Source organism: Camelus ferus, chromosome 21 (genome assembly GCF_009834535.1).
Source record: "Camelus ferus isolate YT-003-E chromosome 21, BCGSAC_Cfer_1.0, whole genome shotgun sequence".
Classification (NCBI taxonomy): domain Eukaryota; kingdom Metazoa; phylum Chordata; class Mammalia; order Artiodactyla; family Camelidae; genus Camelus; species Camelus ferus.
The window spans coordinates 10190785-10209781 of record NC_045716.1 but is presented as its reverse complement, the minus strand read 5'-3'; the positions used below and the strand labels follow the sequence as shown (position 1 = coordinate 10209781).

The following is an 18997-nucleotide window of genomic DNA, read 5'->3' as shown; positions in this document are numbered from 1 at the left end:
AGGTACAGAGGTACCTGTATACAATTTTAATCTTTGTTGTCCAGTTTTTATCAGTTATATTACATACATGTTTGCATAGGTACATACCACTCTGAAGACCATACACGGAAAATCATTTGAAAGAGTAGAGTACCACTTCTATTTTTGTTGTTAATTCTGATCATTACTGATTTGCTCTTTTCTTGTCCATTCATGGTAGTGTGTTTAACTTCACAAACATTCTATATTCAATCTGCACATAGACTTAATTTTTTATTCATTCATTCCATGGAAGCCTGTCAAGAACGTGCTTTTTGCCAGGCTTCTTTCTAGGCTCTAGTGATACTGAGGTGAACAGTTAGGTCCTGCCCCCAAGGAACAGACATTAAACAAGTGACTTGAATAACTGTATAATTGTATCACAGTGTGATTTAACAGAGTGATAAGTTATACAAAAAATAAACTGAATTAAAGGGACAGACATTGAAAGTGAGGGGCAAGCGAGCTTTCTTTTAGTAAAGGTGATCAGGGGAGGCTCCTTTGAAGCGTTGACAGTTGAGTAGGCTCCTGAAGGAAGCGAGGGAGTTAATGAATGAAAGGCTGAAGAAGCATGTTCACGGGAGAGGACCAGCAAGTGCAAAGCCAGCTCAGTATCTTAGAAGGGCAGCAAAAGAGTCTGGAACACGATGAGGAAGGACAAAAGTGGTTGATGATTTCCAAAAGTGGTCAGGGGCCAGCTTATGTAGGCTTTGAAGGAAGTGGTGAGCATTTGAGTTTTATTCTGAGTGAACTGGAAAGCCATCAAAGGGTTTCAAGCCAGTTAGTGACATGATGAGATTTACATTTTCATAATGACTGAGTGTTATGAGAAGCCATACAACATGTGGGTTCAAGCACAGGCTTCCGTGTCAAACTACCTAGATTGAAATTCCTGATGCTCACATACCAGCTGTGAGATCTTTGGAAGAAGGTTACGTAGCCCTTTTATCTTTCAAGTTTCCCATGACTAACGTAGAGATAACAAGAGTGCCCTGTAGCGTGGTTGTTGACAGGATTAAATGAGACAATGCAGGGAAAGCACTGAACAGGGTAAACACAAATAAGTCCTCTATTTTTCTTTATAATGATGATGATAATTATCATTTTCATCACAGACTAATTACTTAAGCAAGTAGAGGAGAGTTAAAACACTATTATAATATAGCCCATGAGATTGTGAATACTTTATGCTGTTTTCTATCTTCCAGATATGCTTGGTTGTATTAAGTATCAATACGTCTGTATGTGTGTCTTCCTTCCAAGGAATTGTAATGTTTGTGAAAATGTTTTCCTAAGTCATGATTTTGTCAACTAAACTTATTTTAAATGCAGTAGACAAGTTTGCTTTGAAAAAAAATTATGTAATGCATCTCTTATGAGGGAAAACTGTCTTGGAAAAGCAAAATTACCCATCCCCCAGTGAACTGTTTTTATGCATCTGAATTTTCATGTATGCATAGCTCTATACAAAAGAAGATGCTCAATGAAATATTTGCCTTTTTAAAATTAGACTGCTCAATTTAAAGCAAATCTGGAGTTGTCCTACACAAACTGTTTTGATTCTTTTCACATCACTTTTGTTTATTAACACACATTTGGTACAGTTACTTGGAAAATCGACACAAAGGGGCTTTTTACTACATGCCAAAGACATGACAGGAAATTAAACTTGGCGGTGTGCCAAGAACACTGCTTTTCTCAGTTTTCATAATAAATAATATTTGCATTTCTTATGCACTGTGGAGTTCTGCAGCTTCTGTTACATGATTGCTTGACTTTCAGATGTCTAAATGGCAGCTACGTACTGAAAGCAATCGAAGTAGAATGCTTATCTACACATTGCATTTCGTGAACATTCTTAGATTTGGGGGAAGCGATAATTTTAGGTAGAGTTTTTCTTAATTTAGAAAGATTAAATGAAGTCAGATTAACCTAATAACAGATGTCTCTTTCTAAGTAAATTTTTAGGACTTTTGTGTTTCTGATTTTGTATCAATAAACCATTGAGTCAAGAGCAAATCAGTCAGTCCTTACCCTAACGATGGAACATTGATGTGTCATACATGGACTTGAGTCTAGACTCAAAAAGTTCTGTTTTCTACACAAGACACTTCTATTTTGACTGGAAAAAGAATCTACATAGTTTATTTTTTTAATTATATATGTTTGGCTTCATTTTTTGGTATATGTATATTTTTATTGAAGTATAGTCAGTTTACAGCGTGTCAATTTCTAGTGTACAGCATAGTGCTTCAGTCATACATGAACTCACATATATTCATTTTCGTATTCTTTTTTACCATGAGTTACCTGTTTGGCTTCATTTAGATAAACAGCCATCACCCAAATTTGAATGAATTGGTATTTTAGACAAATTTTTTTTCAACTAAGGTTGCATGCTTTTTTCTAACTTGCTTTTCTTCACTGTGTCTTTTTCTGTCATGGGCTGTGTGGTGGAATGTTTCGATGTCATTCAGATCATGATGTTCTGCTACCCTGGTCCTTCTGTCTCTTAGGTCATTTCTCAGAGTTTTCTGCAAATTTTTTTTTTTCTTTCCATCTCTTTCACTGTCTTCTCCCACTTCCTTCCTTCCCTTCATCCATTGCTTTTATGGTGGACTCCAGAGATTCAAAGATGAAAGGAGAGGCAGTTCTTACTTGATAGGAGTTCTAAGTCTGGTAGAGGAGAGAGGTGCAAATAAATAATTACTGTATAATGTGATTTTTAAAAAAGCTACCGTAGATATCTATATAAAGTACAGCCGTCCCGCTATATTCTTATGTGCATTTTCCAATTACCTTCAGTCCCTTAAACTTTCTGGATCCAAAGCTAAATGTAGATTCTTGTCTGAGCATTTGCAGTATGTGACCCTAAAATGGGAATGAGGCGTCCTGGGTTCACTTTCCCACTACACTGCTGACTTACTCCATGAACTTCAACGTAACCTCTCTGAGCCACAGAATTTAGCATTCCACCATCACCTGATCTTTCTGAGCAGACAGAATATTTTAAAAATAGATTTGAATCTGAATTTGGATTTTCAGAATTTTATTTTTTGTTTCTATTTCCCTTGGCCATTAAATTGAAATTATAGCCACTATAAAATTGTTAAAGAAGTGTATAGGATGTTACACAGTTTCAAAGTAAAGATGTTTCTAATGGAATTAATTAATAGCTGCATTTTTTTTTAACTGATGAGACATTCCTTCAAATATTTGGGAAAAGTTGAAACAAGGGTGGGGACTGAATCTGGGTCCCCCTAAAGCTGAGTTTCTCTGCTGAGTTTGTGATTAACCTCTCTATCTAAAACTTTATTCCTTTTCTTTTTCTATACCTTTTCCCTCTCAGATTAAGGAGTATCAAAAAGTGTGTGTGTGTGTGTATATGTGTGTATCAATAGCTACAGGCTACCATTTAAAAACTTTTATGACACATGTACATAAATTTTTTCTAGAAGTGTGAAAAATAAATGTGAATTTAATTAAATATCTGTTAAGAATGTGGTATAACAAATGACTAATTTTTCTGGCAGTTTTGTCGGCTCACAATATGACTTAATTTATATATAAACACAAAGGAATTCCAAATTCTTTGGAACATTTTGTGTGCGTTGAAATGAGGTAGACTTTAAGTCAAATCCACTGGAGTTGGAACCCCGACCCTTTCATTTATGAGCCATGTGGCTTAGGAACTTACTTAACTCTCTAGCTGTTTATTCCTTTTTAAACTCAAAATAATAATACCTTCCTCTGAGCGGTTTTACAGGATTAAGTGAATACTTAGTTGCTCATCACACCTGGCTGGGTGCCTGCAACTGGATGAATGTATTCAATGCCGTGTCACCTTTATTATTGTTACTGACAGTCATTAATGTGTCAGGGAAGCAATTCCCAGTTTAGTAGTTCTCTTTTCTTTGGAAACTATCAGTGAGATTTGGACGTGGGAGGGAGAATTTCCCCAACTGTTGGCTGAGGAAACCAAATTGCTTAGTGGAGTCTTGAGGTCATGCTGCCCTGTGGACAGGCTGGCCTCAAAGTCTCCATCACTTAGTCTGGAGTGAGCCGTAGAGGTTGTCAGGGGAAGTGAGGCTTCACAAGCCTGCCCCCAGGTTGCTGGTTGGCTGGTGTCTGAAAGAAGCAGCCTGTAGATTCACGCATGCCCTGGAAATTAACATGGTGCAAATCCTATGTTGCCTATTTGTTGAATCCTGCACCTCAGAACTTTTGACAAGGTGTGTTAGCTGTATGGATAGATGGTCTTCCCCTCTAGTTTGTGATTTCTTAAGAGATGAAAAATGATGGTAAGAGGTGAAACTTCTTGGAACGTCTCTGTATCTCTGGGTTTATGACTCTCCCAGTAGTGATTCATGCTTTTGGGACTGCCTTGGAGGTTGAAACCATCCCAGAATGAGGTCTTTTTGGGGACTTCAGAAAACCCTTTTGGACAGACTCCACAGCTGAACTTCTCTCTGTGGCAGATGACAGTTAGGGGAGAAGGTCTCTATGTCACTCTAGGGGGAGAAGAGGCATGGCCCCAGACCCCCATAAATATTTATTAATATGGTGATGACCACGCCCATGCATTTACTCAGCAGTCTTGTGTGCAAGACTGAAAATGCCCGTGTGAGCCCTGCTATCCATAACTTCATCCTTAGCTTGATCAGCAGTGCTTCCCACAGAAATCAGAGCAGCTCCATGACCAGTTCTGAAGAGCTGATAGTTTTTCTTCAATGGAGGTCCTTCCAGGAATCTCAGCGTAAACGCTGCCGCACAGGGCGGTGGAGGGAATTACCAAGCATTTCCAGTTCCCCAGTCATGACTGTCATGCCTCTCTCAGAACAGCCAATTCAGAAGTGATTGAAGGAAACAAGAAATGGTATGTCCTCCACTTGTATGTTTCTCATCTTTAAGGATTAAGGCCCTCTCCTCTGTGACATCACTGTTGCCACTACAAACAGAAGCATTGCCCACCGAGCAGGGAAGCCGGTCATTCCCTAATGTGCAAAAATACTTGAACTCCTGAAACTTATTTGGTAGATCAAAAGCTGCACGGCTGTGGAATGCAATGAACCCCATCTGTTTGAGGTCTTTTCAGCGATATTGCACTTCTTTGGAGACCCATGGTCCCATTATTCTCTAAAATAGTATTTTACTCCTGATAAAATTCCCTGTGGGGACCTTTATGGCCTTACTGAACAGTTGGCAGTTCTTTACAAAAGACTCTCTTTCCCGCAACTTCATTCTTGTACCGTTGTTCACGTCTCACGTAAGCAAGTGTTGTTAACGGTGATAACATGGCAACTCACAGTGTCAAGTGTGTCAACTACACTATTTTACCCATGTCTTTAAATTTATGTTTTTATTAAATATGATGGCCGTGATGGTCCTTGGATTTGGCATTTCCCCAGAGTCACCACTTGGCATTGCTTTCCAGAAAATACACTCTCCTGCAATCATTGCCTTACTGCTCTCCAGAAAATTTCTGTATGTGTTATTTCCCTGGCCACATCCTCTCCTAAAACTAAATGCCAGATCTCCAGCCCAACCTGCTACTCCACCCTGCACTCAGGCTCCTCCACAGATGCACACATTTCGCTCACAGCTCTCCTCAACTCTGCGTCTCGGGGAGAGAGAAATTCCTTCTGGGCCCCTTGTGTGAAGAGTTCAGATCTGTTCCCTGCCCAGATCCCATCACGTCTGCCCCACAGGATCTGACCTTGCGAGGACTCGGGCTGCCCTGGGAGTAATGAATCACCATTTTATTTTTTTAAGCCATATGTGAGTTAAATTGTTTGATATAAATCATAGTCCTGCAGCTCCAGTTTGAAACAGGAGAGCCATTTGCCCACCGCCTGTCGCTGGCTGCTCTCTGTGTCTCTATCCAGAGTGGCCCTTTTAGAAATGACTGCATTTTTGCAACTAACCTTTCCAGACCCATTTTCTTGAATATGGACCAATTGTTTATTTTGGCCGCATCCCCACTATACAATTTTCGCTTCCCATGCCAACCCAAGAGAAAACTCATAATTTACAAAATAAAGGAATGGTACAGATGGAGGTCGTAACTTGGTTTGCTTACCCTGTCTCCCCAGAACCACCCACTCCTTTCCTCTGCTCTTTTTCTTTTTTCTTTTTTCCCACCTTCTTTGAAACCACAGATGCAGTGTTTGTTTAAAAATGCATTGGCTGATGAAATTTTCCACCGTTTGGTGTGTTGGAGGAGGGGCCGTCAGGAAAGGGCAAGCCGACATACTAAATACTTTGCCTTTCATGCTAACAGTTCACTTCTTACCAGTTCAAACCAATGCTTTTTGGCCGGGTTCCCATACTTCAAGTATTTCCAGTGGAAAGAAAGGGGGAAATCTCTGTCATGATTTTCTGCTCTTATAAATGTAGGATTTCATTTAATATAAGTGGGTTCTTCGGCTCGTCCATGAGCTCTGGGTGCCGTGGGTGTATGATGGCGCTGTCAGTGAATAGTTAAATGATTTGTTTTGATTTTGCTCTAGCATGAAAAACCTCATGATTTTAAAATAAATTTATGTTTAACATATTTCTTTTTTGCTTTTTTTCCTTGCGGCCACACGCACAGGGGAACAACAAAGTAAGTTCTTTGTCCTACTGCAGCTCCTGTCTCTCCAGCCCCCGCTCCCCTCCTGCATGTGCCTTGGCGAGAGTGTTTCCGTGCACTTTGCAATGACTGATGTCTGTCACAGTGCACACATGATAGAGGGGGTGCAAGTGTTGGGGGAAACATGAGCTCGGACTACCATCATGGCTGTTCTTTTTTGACCTTTTGGAAGGGAAATATTATGTTCCTTGGGGTTGGTTATTGGCTGATTCAGAGGGGTTGTTACCAGCAGGAAAGAGATCAACCCTGAGAACAAAGATTATGAAGATTTAATAATGAGGACTCTTCTGCATAAAGGGTGCGACAGTCTGATGAAACTCTGTGCAGCTCAACTTTCTGACCAAAAATCAAAGCTCTCATGTTAATGTGCAGTTATAAAAACCCCAAACTGGAGTCTTAAATAGCAGGATGGCTGGCTTTGTTGGTGAAACTGAACTAGATCAGTGCTCTGGCTTTGAAGGTGCCTTAAAATGGATGGAGGAGGGTGGGGTCAACATTTGCCTTGGCTTCTGCACCCTTGATGTATTCCAGCTGGATGGAAGTGGGAGGGTGTGGGGAACGGAGGGGGAGACTGAAAAGTGTGTGATAGATTTGTGAAACCAGGCAACACACACAAATGGTGGAAATTATTTTAATGTTGTCGTTGTAATAGACAAATGAGTAATTGAGTAGTTCATAAAATCGTCCAAATTTTAATTCAACTTTTCCAAAAGATTAGCACTGCTTCTCACTTATATTAGTTATGTGATAGTAATGTAGTTGCAGGAGAGAGTCTTATGTTTAGCAGGGTGATTTGTTTTTCTTTTTTTTCTGTGGAGAATTATTAGTGCTTCATCCTACCAGGTGGCCCACTTAAAATGGGCCTCCTCGAATACAAAAAGAATTGAAAAGAATCTGTTATAGAAGGGTCTGCCTGCATATTTAAACCAGCTGGAATTCATCAAAATTGCTATTCATAAGCCATACATATAGAATTTAAAACAAATGTGGGAAATCTTGGAGTTTAATTTGATGGAATGTGCTATTATGGAATAAGTTGACATAGATGGTTGGCATTGAAAATGTGTCACTTTATAAATTTATATCTTGCTATTAGTGCTTATGACCCAGGTAATAATGTTTCATAAAGTTAAAAATAATATAAGAAAAGTACAAGATAGGCATTTGTAAAGGAGCAAAGGGGTGAATTCAGCCCACTAATAGTTTACCTTTTTAAAACAGCAGGTAACTTCTGAAATTGATGAAAGATTTTTCCACAAAGTAAAGGGTAATATTTCCAACTAATACTATCACTATTGGAAAGAAACATTTGGACGAAATTTTAGTTCTTATACCATATAATGCATTTTAATCAGTAAGTATGTCTGATTGTGGTCACTTGACGTAACTCTGAGTCTCTGTCTGTCTATAATTTCACGCGTTTCATCTCTTGTTTGTCGGTTAAGTAGCCCGAGCTCTGGGGGTATGCTAATAGCAAGCCTGTGCCTGATGAGGATCAGGGAGCCAGCTGCTGACATCTTTGGGAGGTGCTAACCCTGAGACCATTCAAGAAGCTTTTATGATTTGCCTCTTTCACTAGTGATTCACTGATGACTTAAAGGCATTCGTAAAATTCCCCAAGGAAAACACGTCTCCATAGCAGGAGTCATCCGTTTGTTGTGTTTTGCTGGGTCAGATTCTTCCGGGTAATAAAATACTCAGTTTAGCAGAATTTACTGATTTTTTAAAAATAATTATACAACGTGCAATAAAACGCAAACATTCTAAGCTGCTGCTCGTTAAGTCTACCTCTCCGATGATGCAGAAAGGCCCTCCAGGGTCTCCTGGCACCTGGAGCCACCACCTGCGCGGCGAGCACTTGGTATAGCGCTGAGAGGGATCTTTGGGTCCTGGTGAGAGCTGGAGTGTTGGTCGAAGAGTGCCAAAGGTAGAAGCGCTTACTGTTTTGATTTTTAATTGAAGAGCGGCTACTTTGGAGGTGCTGATGTTTATTGTCCCTATGCCTTAATCCTTAGTTGCTTATTTTATGAATCAGGAATAGTTTGAAAAAATATAAGGCTAATACCTTTAAAATAGGATCATGATACTGACCCTGGACTCTGGCACAAAAGAGCCTCCATCACAAACAGCACATCTGCATGCTGTTTTCCTTTAGCTTAGAGTTTCAGTATAAATGGAAAACAGTGGAAGACAAGCTGTGCTGTCTCCAGAGTATAGATCTGGAGTCTTCGAAAGGAGAGTATGAGATTCTTTTTCCCTCTCATGCTGGAATGCTTGTTCTGACTTGTCCCCAAGGCAACATACCTGACCTGTTGCCTGCCATCTGTGTGAGCGGCTGTAAAAGGTGACTCATTTGAGACTCACAAAGGCTAATTGTTTATTTAGCGAATGGCATTTCATTCTTTGTGATACTAACCAGACAGAGAATGAAGCCTAGTCAATTAATGTTTCTTTAGATGAGCTAGATGAATAGATTTATCCTCCTACATACATTAAGTGTAGTAACACCCACATGTACATGCACACACACGTATATCATAAGGTGTATGGAGCAACCCTCCTGTTCATTTTCTCAATGACAGTGAAATTGATTTGCTTCATGCACCTTTAGTCTGTGCTTAGAGTTTGAGAGCTAATCCTCCAAACTCGAAGAAAAAAAAAATCTACAGGAGATACGCAGATTTACATGATAAATGCATGATGGGACAAAACACCAAGGGTCTCATTCTTCCTTGAACAATTACATGTATTTTGTTGTTTCTCCTTAAAAAGTAAATTTTCCTTTTTGTGAGGAGATCACAGTTCCTCCAGACAATTTTTCCATCCAGGCCGATGACTTATTTTTCCTTTGAAAATGTTTTTCTGTTGGCATAGTGATATCCTAAATTGCTTCGGGTTGAGTCTGTCTCCTCCACAGAGGGGTTTCCCTGGACCATGGATTCCAAGTCAGTGTCTTCCTTAGTTAAGACCAGAATCCAGGACTTTCTGAATCAGTTTGGGGAACGTAAACAAATATAATACAGTAACAGGGAGGTTTGGGGTTTTTTTTTCTTGGTTTGAGCACGCATGTAAATCAGAATGTCATTTTCAGAACTGAGGCTTTCAGGGAAAAAGTAATCGCCATGTTTTGTCCTAGAGTGAAGACATGTAATTCCTTCTTTAATTTCATGCCCTTGGTTGGTAGGCATTTCTAGAAATTTAATAAATGTTTGGTTTTATTTCTTTGTTAAAGACTATAAATTTTGGTTAAGTATCTTTGATACTACATTAGGCAAATTGAAGGTAGGAAAAAAAAAACCCCAAAAATATAAAGAATAAAATACTGTAACAGAAGATCTCAAGTTTCTTAATGATGCTGGTGCAGAAACAAATGAAAACTGAAAAGATGCCTAGGCTCAAAAATGAATACTTCAAAAAATGTTGTTATAGGGAAAAGCTACATCTAATCTCCTCTCCTGTGAATCTTGTATTACTCTTGAAAGAGAAATTTACTATCACCTTACTTAACGTCATTCTTTTAAACTAAAGGATTCTTACATGTCCCCCAGTGGAATTATGAAGTTGACTGTCTTGGTTGGAGAGGAGGATTTGAAAAGGAGAACCAGAACTGAAACACACTGAAACATGTTTTTAAAAAAATGCCATGTTAAAAATAACTAAGGTTTTATTAAGTTCTAGTTAGGTTAAATGCAATAATCTTATACACAGTGGAAGGCTTCGATATTTGAGAAGAAGGAAGGGAAATCTGATTTGAACACCTGTTTTAACAACATTTTAAAAATACTTTGTCTAGTAATTTTCCAACACATTTAGCGGGATAAGGGGGCATTGTCAGCCTCCACTAGTGGGGAAAGTAGTTATTACCTCAAGTACTGATGTTGGCGATCCACTGGATTCCAGCCACCTGATGCAAAGATAGAGTGTGCCTAGTCAAACGTCACCAAAATATGTAACACTAAGGAACACGGGTGTTAAGTCCACCTTCATTTGTTTTGCCTCTCATGCCAGGTAAACTCCTAAACTCCTGTTCTTGGTCATGTGTGAGAGAGTATATGTAGGCACTGAAAACCCATTTCAGACTTCAAAACGTCTTACTGACGATGTGTGTTATAATCTTGGTAGATGAAAGGGGCAGACAGTACGGTGTCAGAAGGTATATTTCCTCTCTAATATTTAAAATGACTGAAAGAACATTCTAAGTAGTTTAGGCACAGTCAGCTTGATTAGGGTTATTTATTTTCTTTGAATAATGTATATGCCTTCCTTGATTTTCTTAAAGAAGTTTAGCAAATGAATTTCCCTGGCATTTAAGGAGAGCCCATCTGGTTCACTTAATTTGTGCATAAGCCAATAAGAATATCATTAAAGTTGAAAGAAAGAATGAACACTCACTGGCCTCAGTGTTATTTTAGTTCTATGTGCATATGAAAATAAATTGTCTCAATCATTGCAACGCTAATAAACCCTTGATTCTTTTCTGGCAAACCAGTCTTAAAAGAGCATTGCTAATGCCTAGCTTTTGAACCCCTAACTTTAATCTTAAACTGTTGGAGAAAAGGACAATTCAGTTGAAGGCACAAAGCTTCAGTAAGTGAGTTGGAGTCTATATTATGTTCCCAAATTTATTAATCTTGCCAAATAGACTCTACACGGAAGCAAGAATTGACCTGCTATTTAGAAAGCTCACAGGGTCACAGGACAGGGACCTCTAAAGGATGTTTGGGCTTATTTGTATATTTTTATTTTTCCTATTGTGTCTAAAAAGGAGTGACTCCACTGTAGTTAATTAGAAATAATGACAATAATGAAGTCTTACATTGTAACTTTTTTGACATTTTTTTCCAACAGTATTTTAGACATCTTCTTTCTGTGTGCTCTATGATATTTTTGAATGGAGTTGGTTTAACACTGTCCCCAAATAAAAGAAATTCTTTATGCTTCTGATTTGGAAATATGTTATCAAGTATGATTTTTAGAATTTTTATTTTGATAAGTTTTGTTTTGAAACTTAAGCCCTTACAGAAGCATTTCTAATCAAAAAGGAGAAATATATTCCTTTTGTTAATTTATCTTAATGTGATTATCACACTGTACGGTGAAATCATGCAGAATCACTGTAGTTAATGAGAGTTTAAAATCCTCTCCCTATCTTTGGTAGATCAGCTGGACAAAAACCAAAATGAAAAAGGATGTGGTTGATGCAAGAAATAAGGTTGATTCAAAAGATATGTATGTATATATTTAAAAACTATATAAATATTGGATGTCTAATAGGCTTTAGAAAACTAGAGATACACAGCAAACTTTAAACGTGAAAACCTGTCTACCTAGAAATGAAGAGAATACTCTCCAAAAGTGGATCCAAATGGAAGTCGATGCTTAACTTATAGACTATTTGAAATATAATAACAATGAAAACACTATATAGGAAATATTATAAAATATACCCAAAGTTATACACAGAGAAAATTTTAATAACTTTAAGTAGAATAATTATTTTAATACAAGTAAATCAATTTAAAAGATCAGAAGGAGAGCAACAAAAAAAATCAAAGGAAAGAAAGCAATTAATGATTAAAGTAAAAATTAATGAATTAGAAAATAGTAAAAAAAAAATGCAAGCTTAAACTACACGCAAATTTGAAGCTATTGTATGGGACAAAAGACAGCAAACAGTTAAAAGGAAAATGACAAATTTGTAAAATATTCGCAGCATATATGTCATACAAAAGATTAAATGTCCTCAAAATAGAATTGTTTCTATTCAGTTTATTTGAAATATAACAAAACCCAGTCTATCAGGAAAAAAGAAAGCTGGCTAACTCAATAGACATTCATTTAAGACCAAAAAATAAAAAAAAGACATAACTAGATGGGAAAAAAAAGGTTCAATTTCACTAGCAACTAGGAATTGCAAATTAAAATAGCTGTCCAGATGTTATTTTTGAGCTTTCAAATTATGAGAAATGTGATAGAATGGTCATGGTAGGTGGTAATGAGGAAGCTGTCCTTCCCATGTTACTACCTGTGATATATACCACGTATATATACCATGTATCCTCTGATACACTCAGCCTTCCTGGAGGGTGGCCAGTTTGGTGGTGTGCATCACATGCCTTGGCTATGTGCCAACTTTTTGGCCAAGCAATTCCACTTCTAAAAATTCATTTTTATCAAATAATTCAACAGTTTTACCAAGGTATTTGTTCAAAAGTGATTTTGAAACATTATTCATAATTACCAATGTTTAAAAACTGTATCAATATCCATTATAGATAATTGGTTAAATAGAGTATGGTACATCAATGAAATAGTATGAAGCAAAGTTTTAAAATTAAAGATGTATGTATATGTATATGTAAAGATATAAATTTATACAAAGATATAAATATATCAATTGCAATGGAAATTTTCATGCTAAATTCACTGGGAAAAAAACCCATGAATAAAAGATTCACATTTTTGCTTTTAAAATTTTGTAGAGGATGATACTCATTTGTATATATTTCCACATAGAAATCCTGAGAAGACTGAAAAAGATCTTACCAAAATGTTAATTGTACGGGCAATTTTAAGTTTTGTTCCCATGTCATTTTCTCATTTTCTTGATAACTGCCTTTTGTGCAGTTTTCTCAAAAAGATTTTAAAACACACAGAAAAATGAAAAAGAGGAAGATATTTAAATGGAGGATGGTGAAAAATAAACATAAAATTATGAAAATAGTATTCAGAAGGAGAGATATAGAACATAAATGGATTAAACTTTGTAGGACAGTAAAAGATAATATAAGTAAATAGTGGAAATTAATCATCTGAGACTACAAAGTTGGCATAACTATGTTGTATTATGATGATGATGATGATGATGATGAATACATAGATTTTGTTAAGTCCTTTCCCTTGACCCTGCCTGTACAAATATGTTATTTTCCTCACTGAATTACATATTGTTGAAGGCTCATGTTATGAGTCTCTGAACACTCAGATTCCCCCGTTACCTCAGGTTCTCAATAGTGTCTTTATTTCAAATGCTCAAATTCCATGATACCCAGCTTCCCCATCTTCCTGGACCAATTATTCTTCCTTAAATTCCAGCTTTGTGCCTGTCAGCACTATTGCCCACTAGGACTGTGTTGTGCGTGATGTACAAATAATGTACATTATCTGAGGATTATCAGGAAGCCATTCCATGGCCTAATTTCTGGCCCTTGATCTTCTGCTGTTTTAAAATCTAATTGAAGTTTAAAAATGAAGACATAAAATGTTAGGATAATGAAAAGAATTATGTAAAATTTAAATTTAAAAGTTGATTCATTTGCCTTGAACCCGTTCATTTATGTAACAAAGTGTATAATCTGAGAATTGAAAAGCAGGATGATAATTGAGATCAGAATTAGAGTCCCTACTAAGAATTGTTCCCTTTGAGGGGAAAAGTCATCCTTTTGGTTTCAGAGAGTCATGTTGGCCATTGAATATTTACTATGTGTTTGCTTACCAGACACCTACCAGACACCCTACCAGACACCTCCAGTTCAAACAAGACCCGAAAGACTTAGAAGTATAAAGTATCTGGTCCTTTTGTACCATATTTGAGCACAAATGGATTAAGGCTGATGATAATAAAAGCCAGTGATTTAACCTGATTTTAAAGAATAAAGAAGTTTTTTTTAAGTTAAAATTGAAGAAAACATTTTCAGCACATATGGTAGACAAAGAATTAATATCTTATGTTTGCCAAAGTTAAATTTCTTAGAAATGAGTAAGAAAAGACAGCAATAAAGATGAGAGGAGTGGTGTTTAGAGGGAAAATTGGGAGGCTGCTAAGTCCGTGCAGAGGAGAGGTGATTATGTCTTGGGTTAGGGTCACTGCAGTGGAGATGGTGAGAAGCAGTTGGATTTGGGGTGTATTTTGGTGGTTAAGCCACACCTTTACGATTTACGGATGGATTGGATTTGAAAAAATGAGAGAAAGAGTGAAATAAGAAAAGATTCGTGGATCTCGGATGATGGGTATGTGTTAGTGCTATTTAACAAGATGAGTAAGATGGGGAAAGGAGAAAACAGTCATTTTGTTTTGACCATGTTCAATTCGGGATGCCTAGTACACAGCGGTGTTTAGTCAGGATAGGTTAAATTATGCTGCTGCAACAGAGAACCCCCCAAATCTTGTGGCTTCAAACTATAAGATTTATTTCTTGATCATGCTCCATGTACATCTCCAGTTGTCTGGGGCTCTACTTCTTGTTATTCTGACTTGAGGAATCAAGCTGATAAGATTATCGCTAATCACCATGGCAGAGGAAAAGAATGAGTGGAGAATCACACAGTGGCTGTGAATGCTTCTATATGAATATGACATGTCATTTCCATACCCTTTTTGTTGTCCAAAGCAAGCCACGTGGCTACACCTAAACTCCTATGGACAGGAAAGATCATCTTACCAGGTACCTTGGAGGAGAACTAAATATCTGAATGTCTGTTTTAAGCATTCAAATGGAGATACCTTCTAGGCAGTTAAATATAAATCTAAGTTCAGAGGAGAGATCTTTGGACAGAGATTTGGAAGTTGCTAGGTATTTAAAATCTCAGCACCTAAGGAGAAAATGTAGAACCAAAAAGAAGAGAGCTGAGGACAGAAGTATACATTCTTTAGGAATATAGTAGAAGAGGAGAAACCAGCAAAGGAGACTGAGAAAGAACATTTGTGTGTGTGTGTGTGCACACACGTGCATGCACGCACATGTAGACACATACATGTTTCTGTATGTATTTATATGAGCAGAGAGAAAGGTGTAGAAAGTGGATCTGAAGAAAAATTAGAAGTTATTTGTAACTTCTCTAGACATCCGTGTGTTAACTTATTTGTTACTGCATTTGTGTATTATCTTCATAAACTTAGAAATGCAATATGGTAAGAAAAAAACATTGTACAGGAAGTGTATGGGAGGAAGTCGGAGAGGGAGCAACAACTTTTAAGTAGACTGAGCAAGTGAGGATGAGGCACTTAGTAGGAAGCTAGAAGAAGGCCAGGTGAGCGTATGCCTGAACCCAGTTGGTAATGATAATACAGAAGCCATATACTTGGATATCAAAAATTAAGCAATCTAAATGGAGGGAGCAGGTAGACAAGAATCCCAGAACAAAACCTAAAATAAGCCACTTGGTTAGGACTCCAGTTTTTTTTTTTTTAAGAAACAATAAAGAGGACTAGCGTGTATTAACCTAAAACTGTGCTCCTTTTCTAAAGCATTTGCATTTTGTTTGCCTCAACTTGATACCTATTATTTTAGCCCAGAATTAGGAATGTATTTCCCTTAATTATTGGGATAAGCAGAATCTAATAAAAGTTCTAAAATGAAAACAGAATAGTATTTAAATAAATAGATTTAGAAAATATCATCAATTACATGCCAACTAATCGAATTAGCCCTAAAATAGAAAAGGCTAGTGTTCTTTGGGGATATAACACAAAATGGGGCACTAAAAGCCAACTTTGCATAATGACAACACATTCTTCAGCAGAAATTGTTATGACTGACCAAGTTTTAATTGACGAAAAGTTCTAATTCGGGTATTTTCATTTTCCTCTTTGAAGTAGTTAGCCACTAGTCTCACAAATTTTGTCACATGGCTTCAAAGAGGGGAATTGATGACACTTCAAGGAATTAGGCCAAAAAAAAAAAAAAAAGGGAGGGGGGCCCACTTGATACAAACAGCAAAACAGAGCTTTTTAAAAAAGGATCAGTGTGGTGAAATCTTTCAATCATTGCAATTATTCCCTCAAGTAAGAAATTGAAAAAAAGTATTGTTTCCACTTAGATCAGTGGTTCTCAGCTAGGGGTGATTTTGCTCCCTGGGGACCTTGAATACGTCTGGAGACATTTTGGATTGCTGGACCAGGGAGTGCTACTAGTGAGTGGAAGCCAGTATCCTATTATTTACATGCTAGCCTCTGCAGTAAAGAAATATCCAGTCATACAAGTCAGTAGAGTCCAAGTTGGTAAATCCTGACCTGGCTTGAGATAAGTATGCAAGATCCTCCTGTCCCAAATCTAGTCTATGGAAACTCGGACCTGTGACCTTCACCATCTGAGCCCGATTCACCTACGATTGGTTGAAATACTGGAATCTTTTCAGACTGCGAACTCTGGTTAAGCAGTCTGTTATACTGCAGCGCTGTCTGCATCATACAAAAAATGTTCCCTGCCCTTTGATTTGATGGGTTGCCTTAGAAAGTATGGCAATAACTGAAAAGATTTTCAAACTTGGGCTTGTATACTTGGACAAGTGGTACAGGGTCAAGGACTGTAAGTGTTACAAAGAATTGCCTTCAACACTTTTTTGTGAACATATGTCTTTCATTAAGTAAGAAAAGCCCGATTTTTGTAAATTTGGGTAACTTTTATGTGCTTCCACTAAAAGCCTATTTCAAAATTGGAATTCCATGGAAACAGAAAAAAAAGTTAAAATCTTTCTATATTTGAGCATTAGAACAAGACATAAAAATAGACTCAGTAAAGTACAGTTAAAATCTGAGTCTTTATCAAGAAAAAAACTTTTCTAATGTTCCAACCTAATCATCATTATTCTGCCTTTTCCATGTGGTCCAACAATTCAACTCATGGGTTGTCAAGTGGAAACTTTTCTTGACTAAGGTATGGAATGTATTGTCTGCCAATAAATTTTTTTTCTAAAAATTCACTTTAAGATGGCTAAGACATCCAGACCCAAAAATAAAGCCACCCACATCAATTTGCTCAGCCCATGTATAAAGGTAGACTTTGTTGAGCATTGAAGCATAAACGTTGATACTTTGATTTTCTTAAAATGTGACAGAATTACTGAAGTCAGTTACAGAACCCCAGTTTTATGAGGGCTATTAACAATTTTACATTTCCAATTCATATGAAGTGCTGAGAGGGTTACAGCTATGACAAATTATAGAAGTATAGAAGTATAAAATTATAAAATGTACAATATTGTAGATGTATAAGATACAAATATCACATCAGAGAGTGGCAGACATCTTAAATTTCAGCTTGGATTCTGTAAAGTGACACGATAGTTGTGGTCCAGGAATAGGTCCTTAAGAAAGACAGTGTATTACAACTGCTTCACAAGTAGCAAGTCCTCCCAAATAGTGAAAAAGCGATATTTACATTTTAAGTACTAGACAGGGAACATTAGGTACAAATTTGGCAGAACAGCGTTTTGTACGTTGGTTAATTTGGGTGATGTTCTGCTATGTGTTACATTTATTGGGCTATGACTTGTTTAATGTCTGTCTTTTTAACTGTACTTCAGACTCCATGAAGACAAGATCCCCTCTTTGGTTTTGTTAACTTATTATATCCCTAGAACTTGGGACAATAGAGTTTTGAGGCGAGAAGTAGGTGAAAGTACAAAGGAGGGAAATCAGAATTCTCTGATTGCTTCTTTCCAGTAAGAATAGAGAAGGAAAACGTAATGACATTGGGACAGAAGTAGCTTCCAGAATCTCTAGCTATTAACCTGGTCACCATGATTCATTCACCTAAAATTTCTGTAACCAATTCTCCAGTACATTAAAATTTTTACATTGCCAGACTATTTGCTAATGAAGTAAATTTCTAGGGTTGTTTTTTTTTTTCCAGTATGTGTAAGTTAAATCTGATTGTGCTTGACTTCCAGCTCTATCAACATATTTTGTACCCTGGGAAAAAGAACTTTTTATATCTTATTTTTTTCTCAAAATAAGGTTAATAACATTACTATAAAAAGGGAAACCCTCAGAATTGTTTAATTCCTTCATCCTTTCTTTCTGCGCTCCCAGATCAGGGGATGGTCTTCCTCTTTGACAAAGCCATCTCTTCAGCATATATTTAGGCTTTGCTTTATCAGTTATTTCCATGTCTTGGATTTTCATTCTCTTTCCAACTGGCTTTTTCTTTGATAGATAGATAGATAGATAGATAGATAGATAGGAGGTTTAAATATAGATATATAGAGAGATGTCTATGTCTTTGTAGACTAATGGACTTTTCTTTCCTCCACCTGAGTTTCTCACTCACAATCAGTGTATTTCTCTTTTTCCCTTCACCATTAGATATCTTTAATCCAGCTCATTTAACTCTCACAACAGTCCTGTAAGACAGTGTTTCTCGGGGTTGGGGTCGGGGGTGGATTGGCAATGTCTGGAGACATTTATGACTGTCACAACTGGGTTGAGGGCTGCTCTTGGCATCTAGTGGACAGTGGTCAGGGATGCTACTGAACATCCTATAAGGCACAGGACAGCCATCTGCAGCAAAGAATTATCCTGTACTGCTGTTGAGAATCCCCACTGTAAAATAAACATTATCTCCTCCA

The 18997-nt window shown here is 37.2% G+C and overlaps 1 protein-coding gene across 9 annotated transcripts in view; it reads left to right on the top strand.

Annotated features, from left to right (window-relative positions):
• Nucleotides 1-18997, top strand: part of DNM3 (dynamin 3) — a 475573-nt gene that overhangs the window by 357775 nt on the left and 98801 nt on the right. For 5 of the 9 annotated variants that reach the window (XM_032463725.1, XM_032463729.1, XM_032463724.1 and 2 more), the window contains one exon: nucleotides 6611-6622. The exons of 3 other annotated variants lie outside the window; for them this stretch is intronic. In XM_032463725.1, coding sequence (XP_032319616.1) covers nucleotides 6611-6622 — 12 coding nt within the window. Of the gene's footprint in view, nucleotides 1-6610; nucleotides 6623-13178; nucleotides 13315-18997 lie in introns of those variants that run through there. One more of the 9 variants, XM_032463732.1, reaches the window with a different exon arrangement.